At 39.6% G+C, this 15,782-nt stretch overlaps 1 protein-coding gene and 1 long non-coding RNA gene across 14 annotated transcripts in view; one reads left to right on the top strand and one right to left on the bottom strand.

Annotated features, from left to right (window-relative positions):
• Window positions 1-1,348: 1,348 nt before the first annotated feature.
• On the bottom strand, window positions 1,349-12,786 carry LOC123775790 (uncharacterized). The gene is made up of 3 exons (XR_006775164.2): window positions 12,546-12,786; window positions 7,249-7,335; window positions 1,349-4,682 (listed from the first exon to the last, which is right to left on the bottom strand). It is a non-coding gene; the product is annotated as an uncharacterized LOC123775790 (long non-coding RNA).
• The window catches only part of LOC123775788 (cytosolic beta-glucosidase), an 889,125-nt gene continuing 877,190 nt past the window's right edge, over window positions 3,848-15,782 (top strand). For 10 of the 13 annotated variants that reach the window (XR_015725387.1, XR_015725386.1, XR_015725385.1 and 7 more), the window contains exons 1-2: window positions 3,848-4,041; window positions 14,489-14,566. Coding sequence is in view for 3 of the 13 variants with exons in the window: in XM_087863913.1 (XP_087720039.1) it covers window positions 3,984-4,041; window positions 14,489-14,566 (136 nt within the window). In the remaining 10 variants the exon portion in view is untranslated. The remainder of the gene's footprint in view (window positions 4,042-14,488; window positions 14,567-15,782) is intronic. The other 3 variants (XM_045771323.2, XM_045771324.2, XM_045771325.2) reach the window with 3 other exon arrangements.

Genomic DNA, 15,782 nt, shown 5'->3' with positions numbered 1-15,782 from the left:
CTGCTCCATGTGGTGATATGGGAAACCAGGCTCCTTCCATCTCAGGAGTCCCTAGGGACTCAGAGTTTTCCAGTGGATCCTGTGTAGAATAATAGCATATGGACGAAACACAGATGATTGTGTGGGCAGATCTCAGCAACCTGGCCTGGAAGTGGTGCACATTATTTCTGCCCACATTCCACTGGTCAAGACACAGTCTTATGGCCTCATCTAACTGTAAGGGAGCTGAGAGATGTGGTCTGATTGTGTGCCCAGATGGAAAAGGATTTGGCTAATGCATAGGAGTCTTTGTTGCAGACAGAAACATGCTTATTTAGAATGTTACTTTTCTCCTGACACAGGTACACAGAAACATTTTGAAAGCCAGGGTTTTTGAATTTCAGCATTTTAAATCGAAAGGGTCATAATTAACGAGCTGAATTCTTATCAAAGAACAGCTTATTTTGCAATTAACAAAGAGAACAGTTTCAGCAAGATGTATTTTTACCCCAGAGGTCACTGGATATAGTCTCGTGGCACTCCTAGGACTTCTAGCGAGAGCATACATTATGGTAGACATTATTCAAGGAACCGTAATGCAAGTAACTCATTTCCCTCCAGTTGGAAGTTGAACAGAGGTTGGTGGCTCTCATGAATAGCAGGGTTTGGAGTACTATTCTGAGGCCGTTCCCTGAGAAGGTGGCAGGATCTCAAAGGAAGTACTCTGTGGTTTTGAGGAGGTAATTGAACCTAAGTTCTCAGATTTACATCCACAGAGAGGGGTTTCTGTGCCTCAAGAGCAGAGACTAGGTGGTCTTGAAGGACACGTGGCAGGCTTGGGTAGTGGACATCTTGGCACTAAGCAAGACAGGCCAAAGCTGAGAGATGGGAGAATGGAGATACTGAGCATCTTTAAAATTTGATCTTTAAAACATGACCTAAATTTTCTTGGATGGCCCTAAAATGGAGTGGAGGGGACCCACATTATGACAAATTATCAGCCAGTTCTGCTAGATAAGTCTATAAAATCAGAATTCTTTTTCAATAAAGAAAATAAGCAAATAATTCTTTCTTGCTCAAGATTGTGGCTGCATATTTATGTCTTATATCCATCAGGACTTCAGTGTAAGGAATGTAGTAGAATGAGCTCTCTGTAAGGACAGAAGAATACAGAGGGATTGTAGGTAGCAAAGCAAGGTACTAGAAGAGAGGAAGGAAGAGAGTACCAGGAAAGCTACAGACCCCTGGGGTCCTTGAGACTCTTTTGGAGGTACAGAAGGTCAAAACTATTTTCATAAATACAAAGACACAATTTTCCTTTTTTATTCTTGTCTCTAGGAATGTATAGTGGAGTTTTACAGAGGCAACATAAAGAGTAAGAAGCAGATATTAACATCCAGCTGTTTTCCCTTAAACCAGGCATAAAGGAACTTGCAGAAATGTAAAACACTCTCCCCACTAAATATTTTTTGTTTTGGACTATGTGATTATTTTTCATAAAATATGTTATTTATGTTCCCTGCTTTTTATTGCTATGTTAAATGAAGTCATCAGTATTTTTTTTAAGTCTCAGTTTTAATTTCCAAAACAGTAAATATTGATAAATATAATCCACATTTTAAAAAGTTCTTTAGGGGCCTCAATTATTTTTAAGAGTGTAAAGAGTTCCTGACACCGAATTGCTTCAGAATGCTATAGTAGAGAATTAGATCAGAGGTGGGAAAAATTAAATTCTGCCATTTGTGGTCAAGTAAACTCAGAGGCTGTGGAGTGCTGAGAAGGTAGATTGTTCTTTCTGGAGAAAAATCCTTAGAAGAGCAGAAACAATTAACTAGGGGTTGCAGGGGTAGGTGGTCATTGTTGGGATAACTAAATGTTAATAACCCTTCATACAGCAACTTGTAAACCTAAAATAATTGCAATACTGCCATCTAGTGTTGTATAATGAAAATATTTTAATATTTATTTTTTTCTTTCCATTTATGATGATTGCTTCAGAACTGATTGACTGTAGGGACTCATTTGAATAGTATGCCCTGTATTTTTTATGTGTACAAAAGGTACAAACATGTACCTTTAAAAATTTTAAATGTCTCATTTCTTTCTATATTTAACGTCTTCTTTCTTCTTAGGGTTAGCATAACTGGGCAGAGTAGGATTCCCCATCTAGTTATACCCCGTTGTAATCTTGTGTTCCTGTCATGACATAGTGTAGGATGATTTAAATGCTGTTTTGGGGGGACTGAATAGGTAACATTCTGTGCTGTGATTTTACCTAACTCCTCTCTCCACGGGAATTTTAAAAAATGAGCTTGAATTTTGCCTTTAAATTTTATGTTTTTATTTTTTTATTTTTTTTAAAGATTTTATTTATTTATTCGACAGGATAGAGACAGCCAGCGAGAGAGGGAACACAAGCAGGGGGAGTGGGAGAGGAAGAAGCAGGCTCATAGCGGAGGAGCCTGATGTGGGGCTCGATCCCATAATGCCAGGATCACGCCCTGAGCCAGAGGCAGATGCTTAACCACTGTGCCACCCAGGCGCCCCTTATGTTTTTATTTTAGTCTTAGTTAACGTACAATGTTATATGAGTTTCCAGATTAATTTTAGATGCACAGAAAAGTTGCAAAGATAGTACAGAGCATTCCCGTGTACCTCTCACCCGCTTTCCCCTATTACCAACATGCCGCATTACTAGGGTGCATATGCTGAGTGCCTGGCATGATGGAGGAAAAGTCCCACATCAAGGCACATGGCTGTGAAATTTCAGAAATAGACGTTTGGGAATCAGGGACAGTGGGCTGGGGCACAAAACAGGTTATCTATAAAAGATTAGGACTTGGATTGTCATCAAACTTCTTGATAGCCACACCAGAAGCCAGAAGGCCATGAACCAATGCCTTCAAAATTCTGAGTGAAAATTACTTCCATAGTAGAATCCCATAGTAGTCAAACTGCATATCAGGTGTGACATTAGAATAAAGACAATTCCAGAACTACAGAGTTTCCAGAAAGTTACATCTTATGCCCCCTTTATCAGAAAGCTATTCAAGGATTGGTTTCTCTAAAAGGAGAGACAAAGAGGAAGAAAGCACAAAGGAGAGGGATGGAGGGTGCAGATTATGGGACTCTGGGCTCCTCTGAGAAACAAACAGTGCAGAGTGAGCGGGGATCAGAGGTTTCGAACGTCGGGGAGTTACAGTTCTATCAGAGTATTTGGGGATGAAGTAATGATAGGTATACAGAAAATCCAGTATAAAAACCAGACAGTTGATTAACCGCAGAGAAAATAAAAGATTGCATGTAAGCATGGTCTATTATTACACGGCTCAGCATTGAACCATATATGGTCACAGTAACGTAAATATCGAGTATTTATTTAAACAAAAAAGGGAATCTTATTCTGCTGGGAGAGGAGGAGAGAGACCAAGAGGGAGGGAGACAGAGAGAGTGAGTTGGATCTTCTATCTCTATATCCAGAATTCAATAGTTATTATCTAAAATTGAAAACAAATTAAGAAGCAGTAATCTCAGGTTATTATTTAAATAACATGGGAGAAAATTCCAGAAGAAACAGTTGCAAATGGTTACCTCTAAGGAGTGGGGATTAGGAATTGGCAGGCACTAGTTAAGGGAAAATTTTAGTAGGATTATGTGACTTTTAAAAACAACGTCCATGTATTTTATTAAAATGGATAAGATTAGATGAATGGGTGCCTGTTGAAGCATCCAGGCTGGTCCAGTTCAGTTAAGAATCAGGGAGTGACCAGAAAAGAAAGTGGAAATGCTTGCCTTTACAGAGTGTCTTGGATTCATATCAAGGCCATGGCCAGTGAAGTGTGATCATTTAATCTGGCTCCCTTCTTGTTTGCATACACATTTGAATTCCAGACTTTGGTTAGGGTGAGTCCACTGACTGTTTGCACAATTTTTTGGACTCCACCGACTAAAGGGCACACAGCTCCCGTTTGGCTGAGTGTTCTAGCTGGCTGTCTTCTGAAAGCATGGCTTTCCCGGCTGGATTTGGATGGGGGGCATCTACTGCAGCTTATCAAGTAGAAGGTAGGAGAAGCTCCTTCCCCTTTGCTTGGTCTGGGATGGAAATGACTTCTTTGGGTTCTGTATGCATAGGGATGAGGGTGAGGGTGAGGAGGCAAAAGGAAAAGAAGAAAAGGGATAAATGAGCCCATAAGTGTACCAGTGAAATTGTCACTTCTCACACAGAAGAGGCTCACCTTCCCTTGTCCCTTTCCTTATGCAAGGGTGGTGGTAGTGAGGGGTTGACCACCAAGCTGCACCTGTAATTTCAGTCAGTTCAAGTTCATCTGAGACATCAGTTTACATTGGACTAGCTGTTTTGTCATTTGGGTTCTTGAACACATTTACCCCAATTCCCCCAACAAAAAAGATAATTACCCTATTGGCTGGGGAAAATATTTACATTTCTTCAAAGAATCCAGGACACTTGATTGGAGGATGTTCATCCCTTGGGAGAGGTGTCCTGTTCTATTTCTGGTGGCCAAAAGCAGAGCCTAATCTCCTGTGTCGCCCCATCACCCGGCCCCTGAGAATTACAGGGCACAACTGTGAGATGGAAGAGAGCGCCCTGAATGGAGTGGGAGGTCTGAGCGTGGTCTCCATCCTACTATGCATGAGCATGTGCACGTGATTCCATCATCCTCCCCGAGTCTCAGCTTCTTCATCTGTAAAATAGGAAGATTAGGCTAGCTTTCCCAAAACACATATATTTTCCACTTGAGGAATTAAGTGTCGTTAGTGCCTATCATGGGAACAATATTTATTTGGTCAAATAAATGTGGGAAACCCTGGCTTAAACAAAGCTAAGATAGTTTCTTGCAGTAGTTTCCTAGATCCGCTGTAGCAAATCGTCATAAACTGGGAGGTTTATTTTCTCACTATTCTCGGGGCCAAAATAAGCCACTTGACTCCCTAGACTTGGGGATCCTTCTCACCTTTTTACTAGTTCTGTGTGACTTTGGGCTAGCTACTCAACCTCTCTGTGCCTCCTTATCTGCAAAATGGGGATAATTGTGGTTATCTACTTTATAGTTGCTGTGAGGCTTAAATAAGATGGTGTGTGTCAAATGCTTGGTGCTTAGCAAGTGCTCAATGCATGGTCTTTATATTGGAAGGGTCACAAAAGGATTTCTGAGGATAACTCTAGAACTCAGCAGTTAATGTAGCATAAATCTGCAATACTCTATAGAACTCAGCAGTTAATTTAGGATAAATCTACAATCAGTTATGTAAGGTAATATTGTGGATTTCAGGTACCAGTTTCCACGTCCTGTTCCCTCAGGACTCAGGGATAACCTCACTGGTCCATTCTGAACTCCTGTCTTCATGGGGTCTCCGGGTTGCCGTACTTCTTCTGTCAGTTTATTTCATGCTCTTCTGCACCGGGCTTGCTGCAGCCTTATTTTAAGATTTTTATTTGTGGCCTCTAACCTGCTGTTAACTCTCTATCAGCAGCTTAGAAGTGGGAAGACTTGATACAACATGCCTTCTCTCTTTGTCAACTCACAGAATTTTTTTATGTTTGCTTTTTTCCCACCTAAGAGCTCTTTCTTATCCTTTTGTGCTGGGTTTGAATCCTAGGTCACGCACTTACTAAGTGACCTTGGGCAAATAACTTAAGCCTCAGTTTCCTTACTTGTAAAATTAGGAAAATAATTGTGCCCGCTTTGTAGGTTTGTTCTGGGGATGGCAGAGTTTAGCATGTGTAACCAGAGCAGGAGAATGCCTGGCACATGGTAACAGCAACAGTAATACTATTATGGTTGTTCTTTCTCCTGGCTGTATTCTCTTCTGTGTTACCGACAGGAGAGTTAGTCTGCTGCGTGTAGTGACTGGTCATTTCTTCTTCGTTCTGCATGTTAGAATATATTCCCTCTTCGCTCCTTCTGGACTGGTTCTACCAGCAGCTGCTGAGAGAATTACCATTTAGCTACTTTTCCACTCTTGTGCAGATCACATACGCAGGATGTCAATGGCTTTGTCCTATCACTTTGTCAAATCAGTATGACCTGGGATTTAAAAGCTGAGGTCAACCTCAGTCACTTTTTGATTTTGAGAATCTTTGAACTTTTAGTTTGTCCTGGTTCTGAAAGTCTACAGAACCATTGGAAGTCACACACACTCAGCAGAACTGAGGACTAAACCTGGATTGTATTTGAAAAAAAAAAACAAACTAACATTTTGGCAATTTGTTATAAAGCATTACCATGTATATCTTTATACTGGTTTTCAAAACACAGTTGTCTGTGTAGGTACATTTGTTTTCACATAACTTCTTGAGAGCCCTGATAGACAACTAACATAATCTCCCACCTCCCCTCCCTGCATATCTATGCTTCACCCCCACACAGAAATGGAGACATTTTGGCTCTGTTACTTGGAGAAAGAACTACAGGGTCTCTGCAGGTGGGGCTGATGGAAAGGGGCAGGACAGGACTTTCTGATCCCTGGGCCTGCTAATATAGTGATTACTTGGTTGCCTATTTCACCAGACCCCATGGTTCTTCCTTCTTCCTGTCCTTGTTCATATCCCTTCTGCCTCCACTCCGGCTACTTCCCTGTTTATAGTTTTAAGAAGAGTTTAATGAAATGTTTATTATATAAGAGTTGGCTGCGTGGTGCTTTGAGCCTTTTGGAGGAAAGCATAATATAAATCTAATAAATAAATAATAAACAAGTAATATAAGCAAGAGGGAAATTATGTGTTTTAGGTGAGTTGTAAAGAGCGTTGTAAAACCCGTAAAACGTATTTGTTAGATGAAGAGGCAGGGAAGAAAAAGTGCAGATAATCATCGCTTGTACAGAAGTGAGTCTTATCCAGTATTTTAAAATACAAAAACAATTCTCATGAGTTTTAACCCTTTGTGAAGCCGCCTCTGCTTCTGTTTTCGGCTGGAGGGGATATGAAACTGAAAACAGCAGGTAGCTCAGTACCATTTTGTTTACTTCCTCGCTTGGCCACAGAGGAGCTATGAAAATGACATTTAGGACCCAATTCTACAGCTCTTATGAGCTTATAACTCCCAGTGATTTCAGGGAAGGCTCTTAAGGGGTGAACATGCTCTGCAAAATCCCACAAATCCTAAGCAAAGTCTAAACTACTCCATTAACACTTCCTGGTGGGATCTGAGTTTGTGGTTCTGGGGGGGCAAAGGCCTCGGTTTTATGAATGCCATTATCAACCTTTGATGCTGCACTGGATACCAATATAATGCTTGGATTTTGATTTACCTTTGACTTTGGCTTTGTGTTGGCAGAAATTGGGGCTGGGCTCAAACTTTGGCCTTCTGTTTGCCTTTGGACGTCAAAGATGGAATCCTATAGTTAAGAGATTCGGAGTTACTTTTGCATTTAAAAGATGGGAGAGTAAACAAGGGAGAGTAAACAGGGCAGCTGAATTAGTTGGTTTTAGATCCCATTTTTGGTGATTTCTATTCAGGCTATTTCATCTCTAGTCCCTTTTAAAAACTCATCTAATCTACACACACCTGAGCTAGAGGCACATTTCATCTACCTGCTTTAGATGTCAGCACAGGCCCTATATTTCTTTAGGTCACTTCCTATTTGCTTTCTCTACGCAACTGATTTGGCCTGCGTATCTTAGTTCCTGTTTTCTGCTAACCCCCTTAGATTAAACACCCCAGTTTGGGATGACTGCCTGTGGGAGTCTTCCAGAACAGGGCTCACTTGATATATTTACCCTTTGTCTGGACCACCTAGAAAAGAAGGAGAGAAAATAGACTTAAAAGCATGGTTGCTCGTTTCTTAGTATGTAAGGTGAAAGGAAGAAGAGAGGGAAGCGTGTGTTTGTGAAATTTTTCATAGCTCAAAGGTTGATGTAACAGAAATCACCTTTCTTTCTTTCCCCCAGGGTCAAATTTGTGGTCCACAAAAATCTTAATGATTGTCCTCCCTTTAACTTTTTGTTTAAATTCCAGTTAGCTAACATACAGTGTAATATTAGTTTCAGGTGTACAATATAGTGATTCAACACTTCCATACAACACCCAGGGCTCATCACAACAAGTGCACTCCTTAATCCCCATCACCTATTTAATGCATCCCCCTTTTTTGGTTGTACCATGAAATTATATAGGCATCATTGAAAGAGTATGGGTGTAAGCAAGAATGATATTCAAATATTCATCAACTCATTCAACACCCAAGCAGATACCAACTGCAAACAATGGGTATAGACTAGATTGGCACTTGCATTGACTAGTGAGAATGGATGCCAGCCATAAGCAACCAGTATGGGACCATTTTAAGACCATGAAGAGTAGAGCTGTAAACAACTGATATTGACCAGGCTGGCACCCGATGAACCAATCAGAGTGGGTTCCAGCTATAGACAAGCATTGGGGCCACATTTACATGTACTGATTGAATTTCAGCCTTGGGCTTATGAGTAGGAGACATCTGGAATATATCTGACTCTATTCATGAACTACTGGAGAATTAAATCTCAGATTTCTCACCTACAGAATTTCTTTTTTTTTTTTTTAAGATTTATTTATTTATTTGAGAGAGAGAGAGAGCGCATGCGTACACACACACACAAGTTGGGTAAGGGGCAGGGGGAGAGAATCTTCAAGCAGACTCCCCCGTGAGCACTGAGCCCAATGTAGGGCTTGATCTCATGACCCTTGAGAATCATGACCATGAACCAAAACCAAGAGTTGGACACTTAACTGACTGAGCCACCCAGGCACCCTTCAGCTGTAGAATTTCTAATGCTTATCTCTTTTTATTGAAATTTCACTGAGCGAATGTGGGAGAAATTTTTCTTATATTTTATGCTTCTTTGGATCTGAAGTGATTCCTCAACTTTTTTTTCCAGATTACTAATTTGGACTTTATAGCTTCATTCATTCTATTTTCCAACTCCAATATTGAGTATTTAATTGTGGCGATCATATTTTTAGGTTTTCAAATCTATTCTTTGATTGTTTCATTTTCAGGAAGCTGTGTTTTGTTTTCTGGATGTAGTCACACCTCAGATCTTTTTAAGAATGCTAGTTTAAAAAATTAAGTTCTCTTTCTTGCTCTTTGTTTCTTTTTTTCTCTATCACCTTGAGATTTTGGGGTTATTTGCTTATTTGGGACCTTATCTTTCATGCTATTTGTTTTTGTCCAAAGTCTGGTGATCCTTGAGAGTCTGTTCATGTTTATGAATGAAAGAGTATGTTGACAAATATCATATGGTTTCACTTACATGTGGAATATAAGAAACACACAGAGGATCATAGGGGAAGAATGACTAAATGGGAAGTCATCAGAGAGGGAGACAAGTCATGAGAGACTCTTAACTATGGGAAACAAACTGAGGGTTGCTGGAGGGGAGGTGGGTGGGGGGATGGGGTAACTGGGTGATGGGCATTAAGGAGGGTACATGATGTGATGAGCACTGATGAATTATTGAACTCTACATCTGAAACTAATGATGTACTACTATATGTTGGCTAATTAAATTTAAATAAAAGTGTACAAACAAAAAAAACAGTGTCTGAGTTAGGATATTTTTTTAAAGTTAAATAGCTCTATTTAATTGGAACAGGGCTGACTTTATAAGAAGCAGGGTTCTGTATAAGTGAATGGGACCTATTGACAGTCAATCTTTTCATAAAGGACTATATATGATGGGAAAGAGCCAAGATTTAGAGCTCAATAACTGTCAGATTTCAAGGATTTTAAAGAAGAATATTTTTGTTTGCTTTTTTTAAGGATTTTATATTTTTATTAAGTCTATTTTTTTTCAATTTTATTGAAATGTCATCGACATGCAGTATAAGTTTAAGGTGTACAGCATAATGATTTGACTTACACATATTGGGAAATGATCACTACAGTAAGACCAGTTAGCATCATCATCTCATATAGATACCCACCACCCCCTAAAAAAAGGTCTTTTCCTTATGATGAGAAACTTCAGGATCTGCTGCCTTGGCAACTTGCCAATGCACCATACAGCAGAGTTAGCTATAGTCATCATGTCACCCATTGTGTCCCCAGTACTTACTTATCTCATAACTGGAAGTTCGTGCCTGTTGAGCACCTTCCTCTAACCCCCTATTCCTCCTGCCTCTGGTAACCACAAATCTGATCTCGTTTTCTATGAGTTTTGTTTAAGATTCCACATAAGTGAGATCATACAGTGTTTGTCTTTGTCTAAATGTTCGCTTGTTACTTTTTTGTCTCTTGTCCCTACTCCTCTTCAAGTTTATGTTTAGCTTGAGTTTGTTCAACTTCTCTTCACCATTTCAGTACCGTTAGTAAGGATCCTTCCTAGCACATCTCTCACTTTTATTAAGCATTTCTTAGGATTCCAACATGGGCTAAGGGAGTACCAACTGCTCTGTTTATGGGGGAGAGGAAACAATCAAGCCAACAGTATGATAGATAATACTTTAATTAATTATCTTGATGATCTCTCTGAGGCCTGCTCAGCTCTCTGCTTTGGTTAAACCAGAGATTCCCCAGGGGATCTCCTCTTAATCCTTAGCACCAATCTTCATTGTAAATTTGTGTTGTAATTCTTTGCTTTAGTTTCTCAGACTGTTTAGACAATTGTATTTTCTTTCTATTATCTGGAAATACTTTAGTAAATGTGTTATTGTATTGGGACACTTTTTTCTTTTGTTTTCAGCTCAATTGTGGATTTTCTTTTTATTTACTATCATTTCAATGGGGTTATAAGGGAGAGAAATTAAATATGTACACTCTACCCCCCACCTTGAACTTGAAGTCTGTTAACATGAGTTAATATATGGAAGTATCTCATAAACCATGAAACATTGTTCCAAGTTGCAAGTGAATTTTCCTCTTCTTCTCCTTACCATTATCATTTTCCATATCATCTCTAACACTTTCACCTCCGGACATTGTCTAGCCTTATGCTTTTTAGAAAGAAGATTGATGGAATTTCAGACAATGTAATGGGAGAGAATGAAATAGTCAGACAATGTGAGAAAGGCATGGTGGAGGAGGAATACAATGACCTACACAGGCCCCACATCCAAGCATCTGCTTCTGAGGTCAGCTGCTCTAAGCCATTCATACTTTTCATCATTTCATACCTCCTTTTAGTCTCAACACACAGACTCTCCATGTACCAAATTTTCCAGTATCTCCGTTGGCTTTATGGGCAGTGCTGAAAGGTACCCACTGCTATCACTATTGGCATATGTGGGTTATTTACAGATGAGTGTCTGCCTACCTGTGTATTCTTTTGTATCAGCAGGTTCTAAACATAGATGCCTATTCCATATGCTTAGAAATTTTTTTTGTATTATGAAAGTAATACAAGATAATTGTAGACACTTAAAACATATAAATAAGCGAGAAATAGAAGAGTCATTCAGAGAGCAATTTTCAAATTTCGAGTATATACTTCTAGTCTTTTTTAATATATCCACACACTTTCATGCACACATACCCTTTTATATTTTTCACCCTAATAGGAATGTTCTATAAGTGGTTTTGGCTTTTTTTATGACACCTACAACTATCTTGATAAGCTATAACATGTCTGCATCTTTTCTCCTCATCCTGTTCTTTTTCTCTCTTATCTGTCTTTCTGTAGTTGTTCATGGATGTTACATGGAAAGAGAAATGTGAGTCAATATATTTAACCTGGAAAAACAAGAAAAAAATTTGCTGTACCTCAATCATTTGTTTGGAGTATGTGTTCTCTATATTAGCCTACATATTTGTACATGAGTTGTGTTTTGTTTTTGTTTTTGTTTTTTGTCACCACCAAATTCATCAGTTAAAATGGCACATTTGCTTATTTGGATGAGTATATGCCAGCATAGTACTGGAAAATAAAAAGCATTACTTGTGCCATTCCTTCCTGGGCCTGCCCATCTGCTCGGGGTTGCTTTCCAGGTAAGTTCACTAGTGCACAAGGTCAAGTGGGTCTTTCAGAATTATTAGGCCATCACACAGTGCCCAGGTCAGCATTCTGGGACTCATGCTAGACTCTTCCTCTTTCTCTCTCCTTTATTTAACCAATTATTATTATTATTTTTTAGTTCTAGCTCCTTTTAACCTCTTGGTTACCCCCTCTTCTCCATTACTACTACCTTTCCTTTAGTTCTGGAACACACCGGCTCCTGTCTTCTTGAAATATCCTTCCCTCCTCAATACTCCTCCAAATCCCTCCAGCACTTTGCTTACAGTGTGGTCTGTAGTAAAATTCTGGCCACATCATTCCATTCCACATAGAAAGAGCTCTGAAATGAAATGGGCCAGGTTTGAATCCTGATGCCACCACTTATCAGTTCTATGATCTTGGGAGACTCCTGAGCTTTGCTCTCCTTGGTTTCCTCATTTATAAAATGGGAACAACAATAATAATTGTTGGAAATATTAAGTGTGTTTATTAACATCAAATGCTTAGAGCAGTCCTGGGCAAACCGTGTTCAGTAAGTTTTAACAATGATTAAAAACATTTTTATTGTCTTCCTACCATCTACAGAATAATTTCTGAACTTCTGGCATGGTATAAAAAAACTCTGCACTCTCACCTCTGACAACATCCCCAGCTTCACCTCTTGCTTCTTCTTCATTTGTATCTTCTTCTTGGATCAAGATAAAGCACATGCCGTTCTTTAAATGTGCCATGACCTTCATGTCCTGCTGAACGCAGTGTTCCCTCTGCTTGGGTGCACACCTGACTGCTGGCGTGAGCAGAGACCAACAGGGGACAAAGATCCAGGCCTCCCACCTTCCAAGCTGGAACATTTCCTACTCCCACATACTGCTTCTTGAGAGCCTTTATACCCCTCTTCCGAGTGTGTTACCATGAACTTGGTAGATGAGTTAAGAGGCAGGGGAGTGGCGTGGGGCAAACGGAAGACCTAAGAGAGGTTTTTAATACGCATGAAAAATCTCTTCTTGTATTAACTGTTTGAAACAGCATGCCTTTTTAGCTGGGGACATTTGGACATAACTCCATGCTTCTAAAGATGACTACTATCATAAGAGGGGTTGGTATGGACACTTGTAGCTGTGTGTTGGTATTTTGGATGGCATTGGTGGTCGTCATTGGTAGTAGCTGGGGCCCTGTTGTTTTCCTTCTGCTATGCTACATAGGCCTCTGCCTCGAGGTGCCCTAAACCAGCTAAGCACATCTATATTGGCATTGGATGTTTCTCAAGGTGCCTGTTCTTCCTTTCATTAGTGTGGATAATCAGAGTTTGATTGTAAAGTATGCCCGGGCCAAATACAAGGGCTTTTAAAATTGTCTGCTGTTTTAGATTATCCAGGCCACTGATCCCCCTTCCTTAGCATGGATAATTGAGAGTGGACTGGGCTGAAGAATGTTAAGCAGAACCAACTGACAAAATAAATGAGATTTTAAAAATCCTTTACATTTTAATAATAGAAAAAGACACAAGCTAGATTTTCTTTTCTTTTTTTTTAATCTAAAAGGGCCTATTTTATAATTTGAAACTGTAAATTTATTTGCTTTTACGTTGACTCAAAATAAGAAAATGTTTTCTATGATGTGCCCATTTAAAACCTATTTAAAATGTATACTAATTATAACAGGCACTTAATGGAGTTAGGGGGAAATTGAAAATATAGACAAGAGGTTGGACAGTTCCAGAGTCAATGTCAAATCTTCTTATGACTATGTTTATGTTTCAACTAGGTAGCAAGGAGATGGTGGTAGTCACTTCAAATTCCGAAAATCTCTCTCTTGATAGTGAAGACTATAATTCTTTACCCCTAATGAGCAATAATCATGTAGAGAAGGGCATTTTTTGAATGTATGTATGAGATTAACAGGGTTCTGATCCCTGTCTGAATGTCTGTGCTCATTCACTTCTCATTTTCATCCTCTTGTCTTTCCCCATGTGTCTCTGAATGCAGGGAGAAATGTATTTACATGTCACTTGACTGGGAGCTTAGAGGACATTTTCTCAAAGGAACAATGTTGTAAATAGGGGCAGGTGTCACTGAATACCCTTCAGGTGTGTAATGAGATAAATAGATTTTGGGGGTTGGCCTGGGAATTTGGAACATAATGTAAGAGGCAATAGTGAGTTTCTGGGCAGGTGAGTCATAAACAAGGTTTTTGAAACATTACCCATTTTTATGTTGGGAATTGCCAAGCTAAGGCTTAAAGTCTCCCACAACACCCATGAATAATCATTTAAATACAGGCTTTGAGACTTGGGGGGAAAAGAGTATTATTTACTCTAAAGACAATAATCTTCCTTTGGAGTCATTGTAGTCTATCATACAGATGCATACTTGGGGATCTTTGAAAGAGCAACATTTTCTCTTGATGGTCCATTACTTCATATGTTTCATAAATTATTATCTGGGTCTAGATTGCAGGCACAGGTTAGAAATGCACATCAACCACTCTGTAACAGAGTGTGGGAGACTAAGGCTCTTTCACAGGGTGAACTATTGCAAGAGACTTTGGCCATTGCCTCCTTTCTTTGTTTGTATGAAGGACAAGATATGGGAATGGAGGTGATGGAGACTCTAATGTATCCGGTTCCCCACAATGCTGAGAACTTGGCAAATGTTGGTATGTAACAAATTCTTGTTCTTCAGCTGACTTACTGAAGGAAGAACTGAGGGCTTCTCAGCATAAATATTCTACAGCTGGGGCCAAACATCTGCCATAGTCACCTCAGTACACTCTCTGTGGCTCAAATTAAGACAAGGGGCAGCCATTCTAAAACTGTGATGTAGTTGGCTTGATGTTGGATGATGACTTTGGAAAGAAAACGTGCTAGAAGAGTCAGAAAAGATCGGTTTCCATGATGTACTGGAAGACCCAGGTGCCTCATGTGAGTTAATTATTAAATTAAATTAATGGATGTTTATTTGAATTACTGCTACATAGTTCCTCTCAGTTAGACATTTATTCACTGTGGCTATTAGAGCCTGGAGATGTAAAAAGTAAATAAAGTGATCATTCGAATCCAACATTCTAGTGAAGGAGAGAAGCATACGCAGAACCGTGATATGATGTGATGATCCTCGTAGCAGAACAAACGAAATGCTAGTGGAGCATTGGTGGGAGGTGTGGGGATACAAGAGTAAAATGGGAGGGACTTTATGGGCATTTATGTTAGGCTTTTAATAAGAAGTTGGTTTTATTCTGTTTTGTTTTGTTTTGTTTTCAGGGATAGACACTAGGATGGGCATATCAGCAGAGGAAACATTTTAAGCCAAAGAACAAAATTATGAATATTTATGTAGTTTTTGAGGAATGGTATAGTCACATCTAGTAAAGTAGGTAAATGGTTTAGGATTCTAATATTTTGGAATATATTAGGAATCACCTAGCGTTCTTGTTCGAATATAGATTTGGAGGCCTCACACGAGGCTATACAACACCACTATTTATAGATAGGGCCCAGGAATTTACATTTTTTTATAAGTGTTCTGTATGATGGCTCAGGCTTTGAGAAAGCCTGCCACGGTCTGTTTTCTGATGATAGGGTGAATGGAAGGAATTGAAGCTAGAAAGGTAGGATAGGTCCATGTTGTGATGTATATAAGGTACAGGCTTAGGTGTTGGTGTTAGGATCGTGTGCAATAGGTTCTTGGTAGCCATAAAATATTCTTAAGCAACAGGAATACTGTGATTAGGTCTGTATGTTAGAAGGAGTTTTGACTGCAGTGTGGAGGATGAACTGGAGGAAGGAGACATAGGACCTAGGGAGCAGTCATTAGGCTCTTGGAGTAGTTGAGGCAGGTGATGATGAAGGCCTGAATTCAGGTGGAGGGGGCAG

The sequence above is a fragment of the Ursus americanus genome, chromosome 8, assembly GCF_024610735.1.
Source record: "Ursus americanus isolate L20-20 chromosome 8, mUrsAme1.1.p, whole genome shotgun sequence".
NCBI lineage: Eukaryota > Metazoa > Chordata > Mammalia > Carnivora > Ursidae > Ursus > Ursus americanus.
This window is presented reverse-complemented; position numbering and strand designations above follow the sequence as displayed.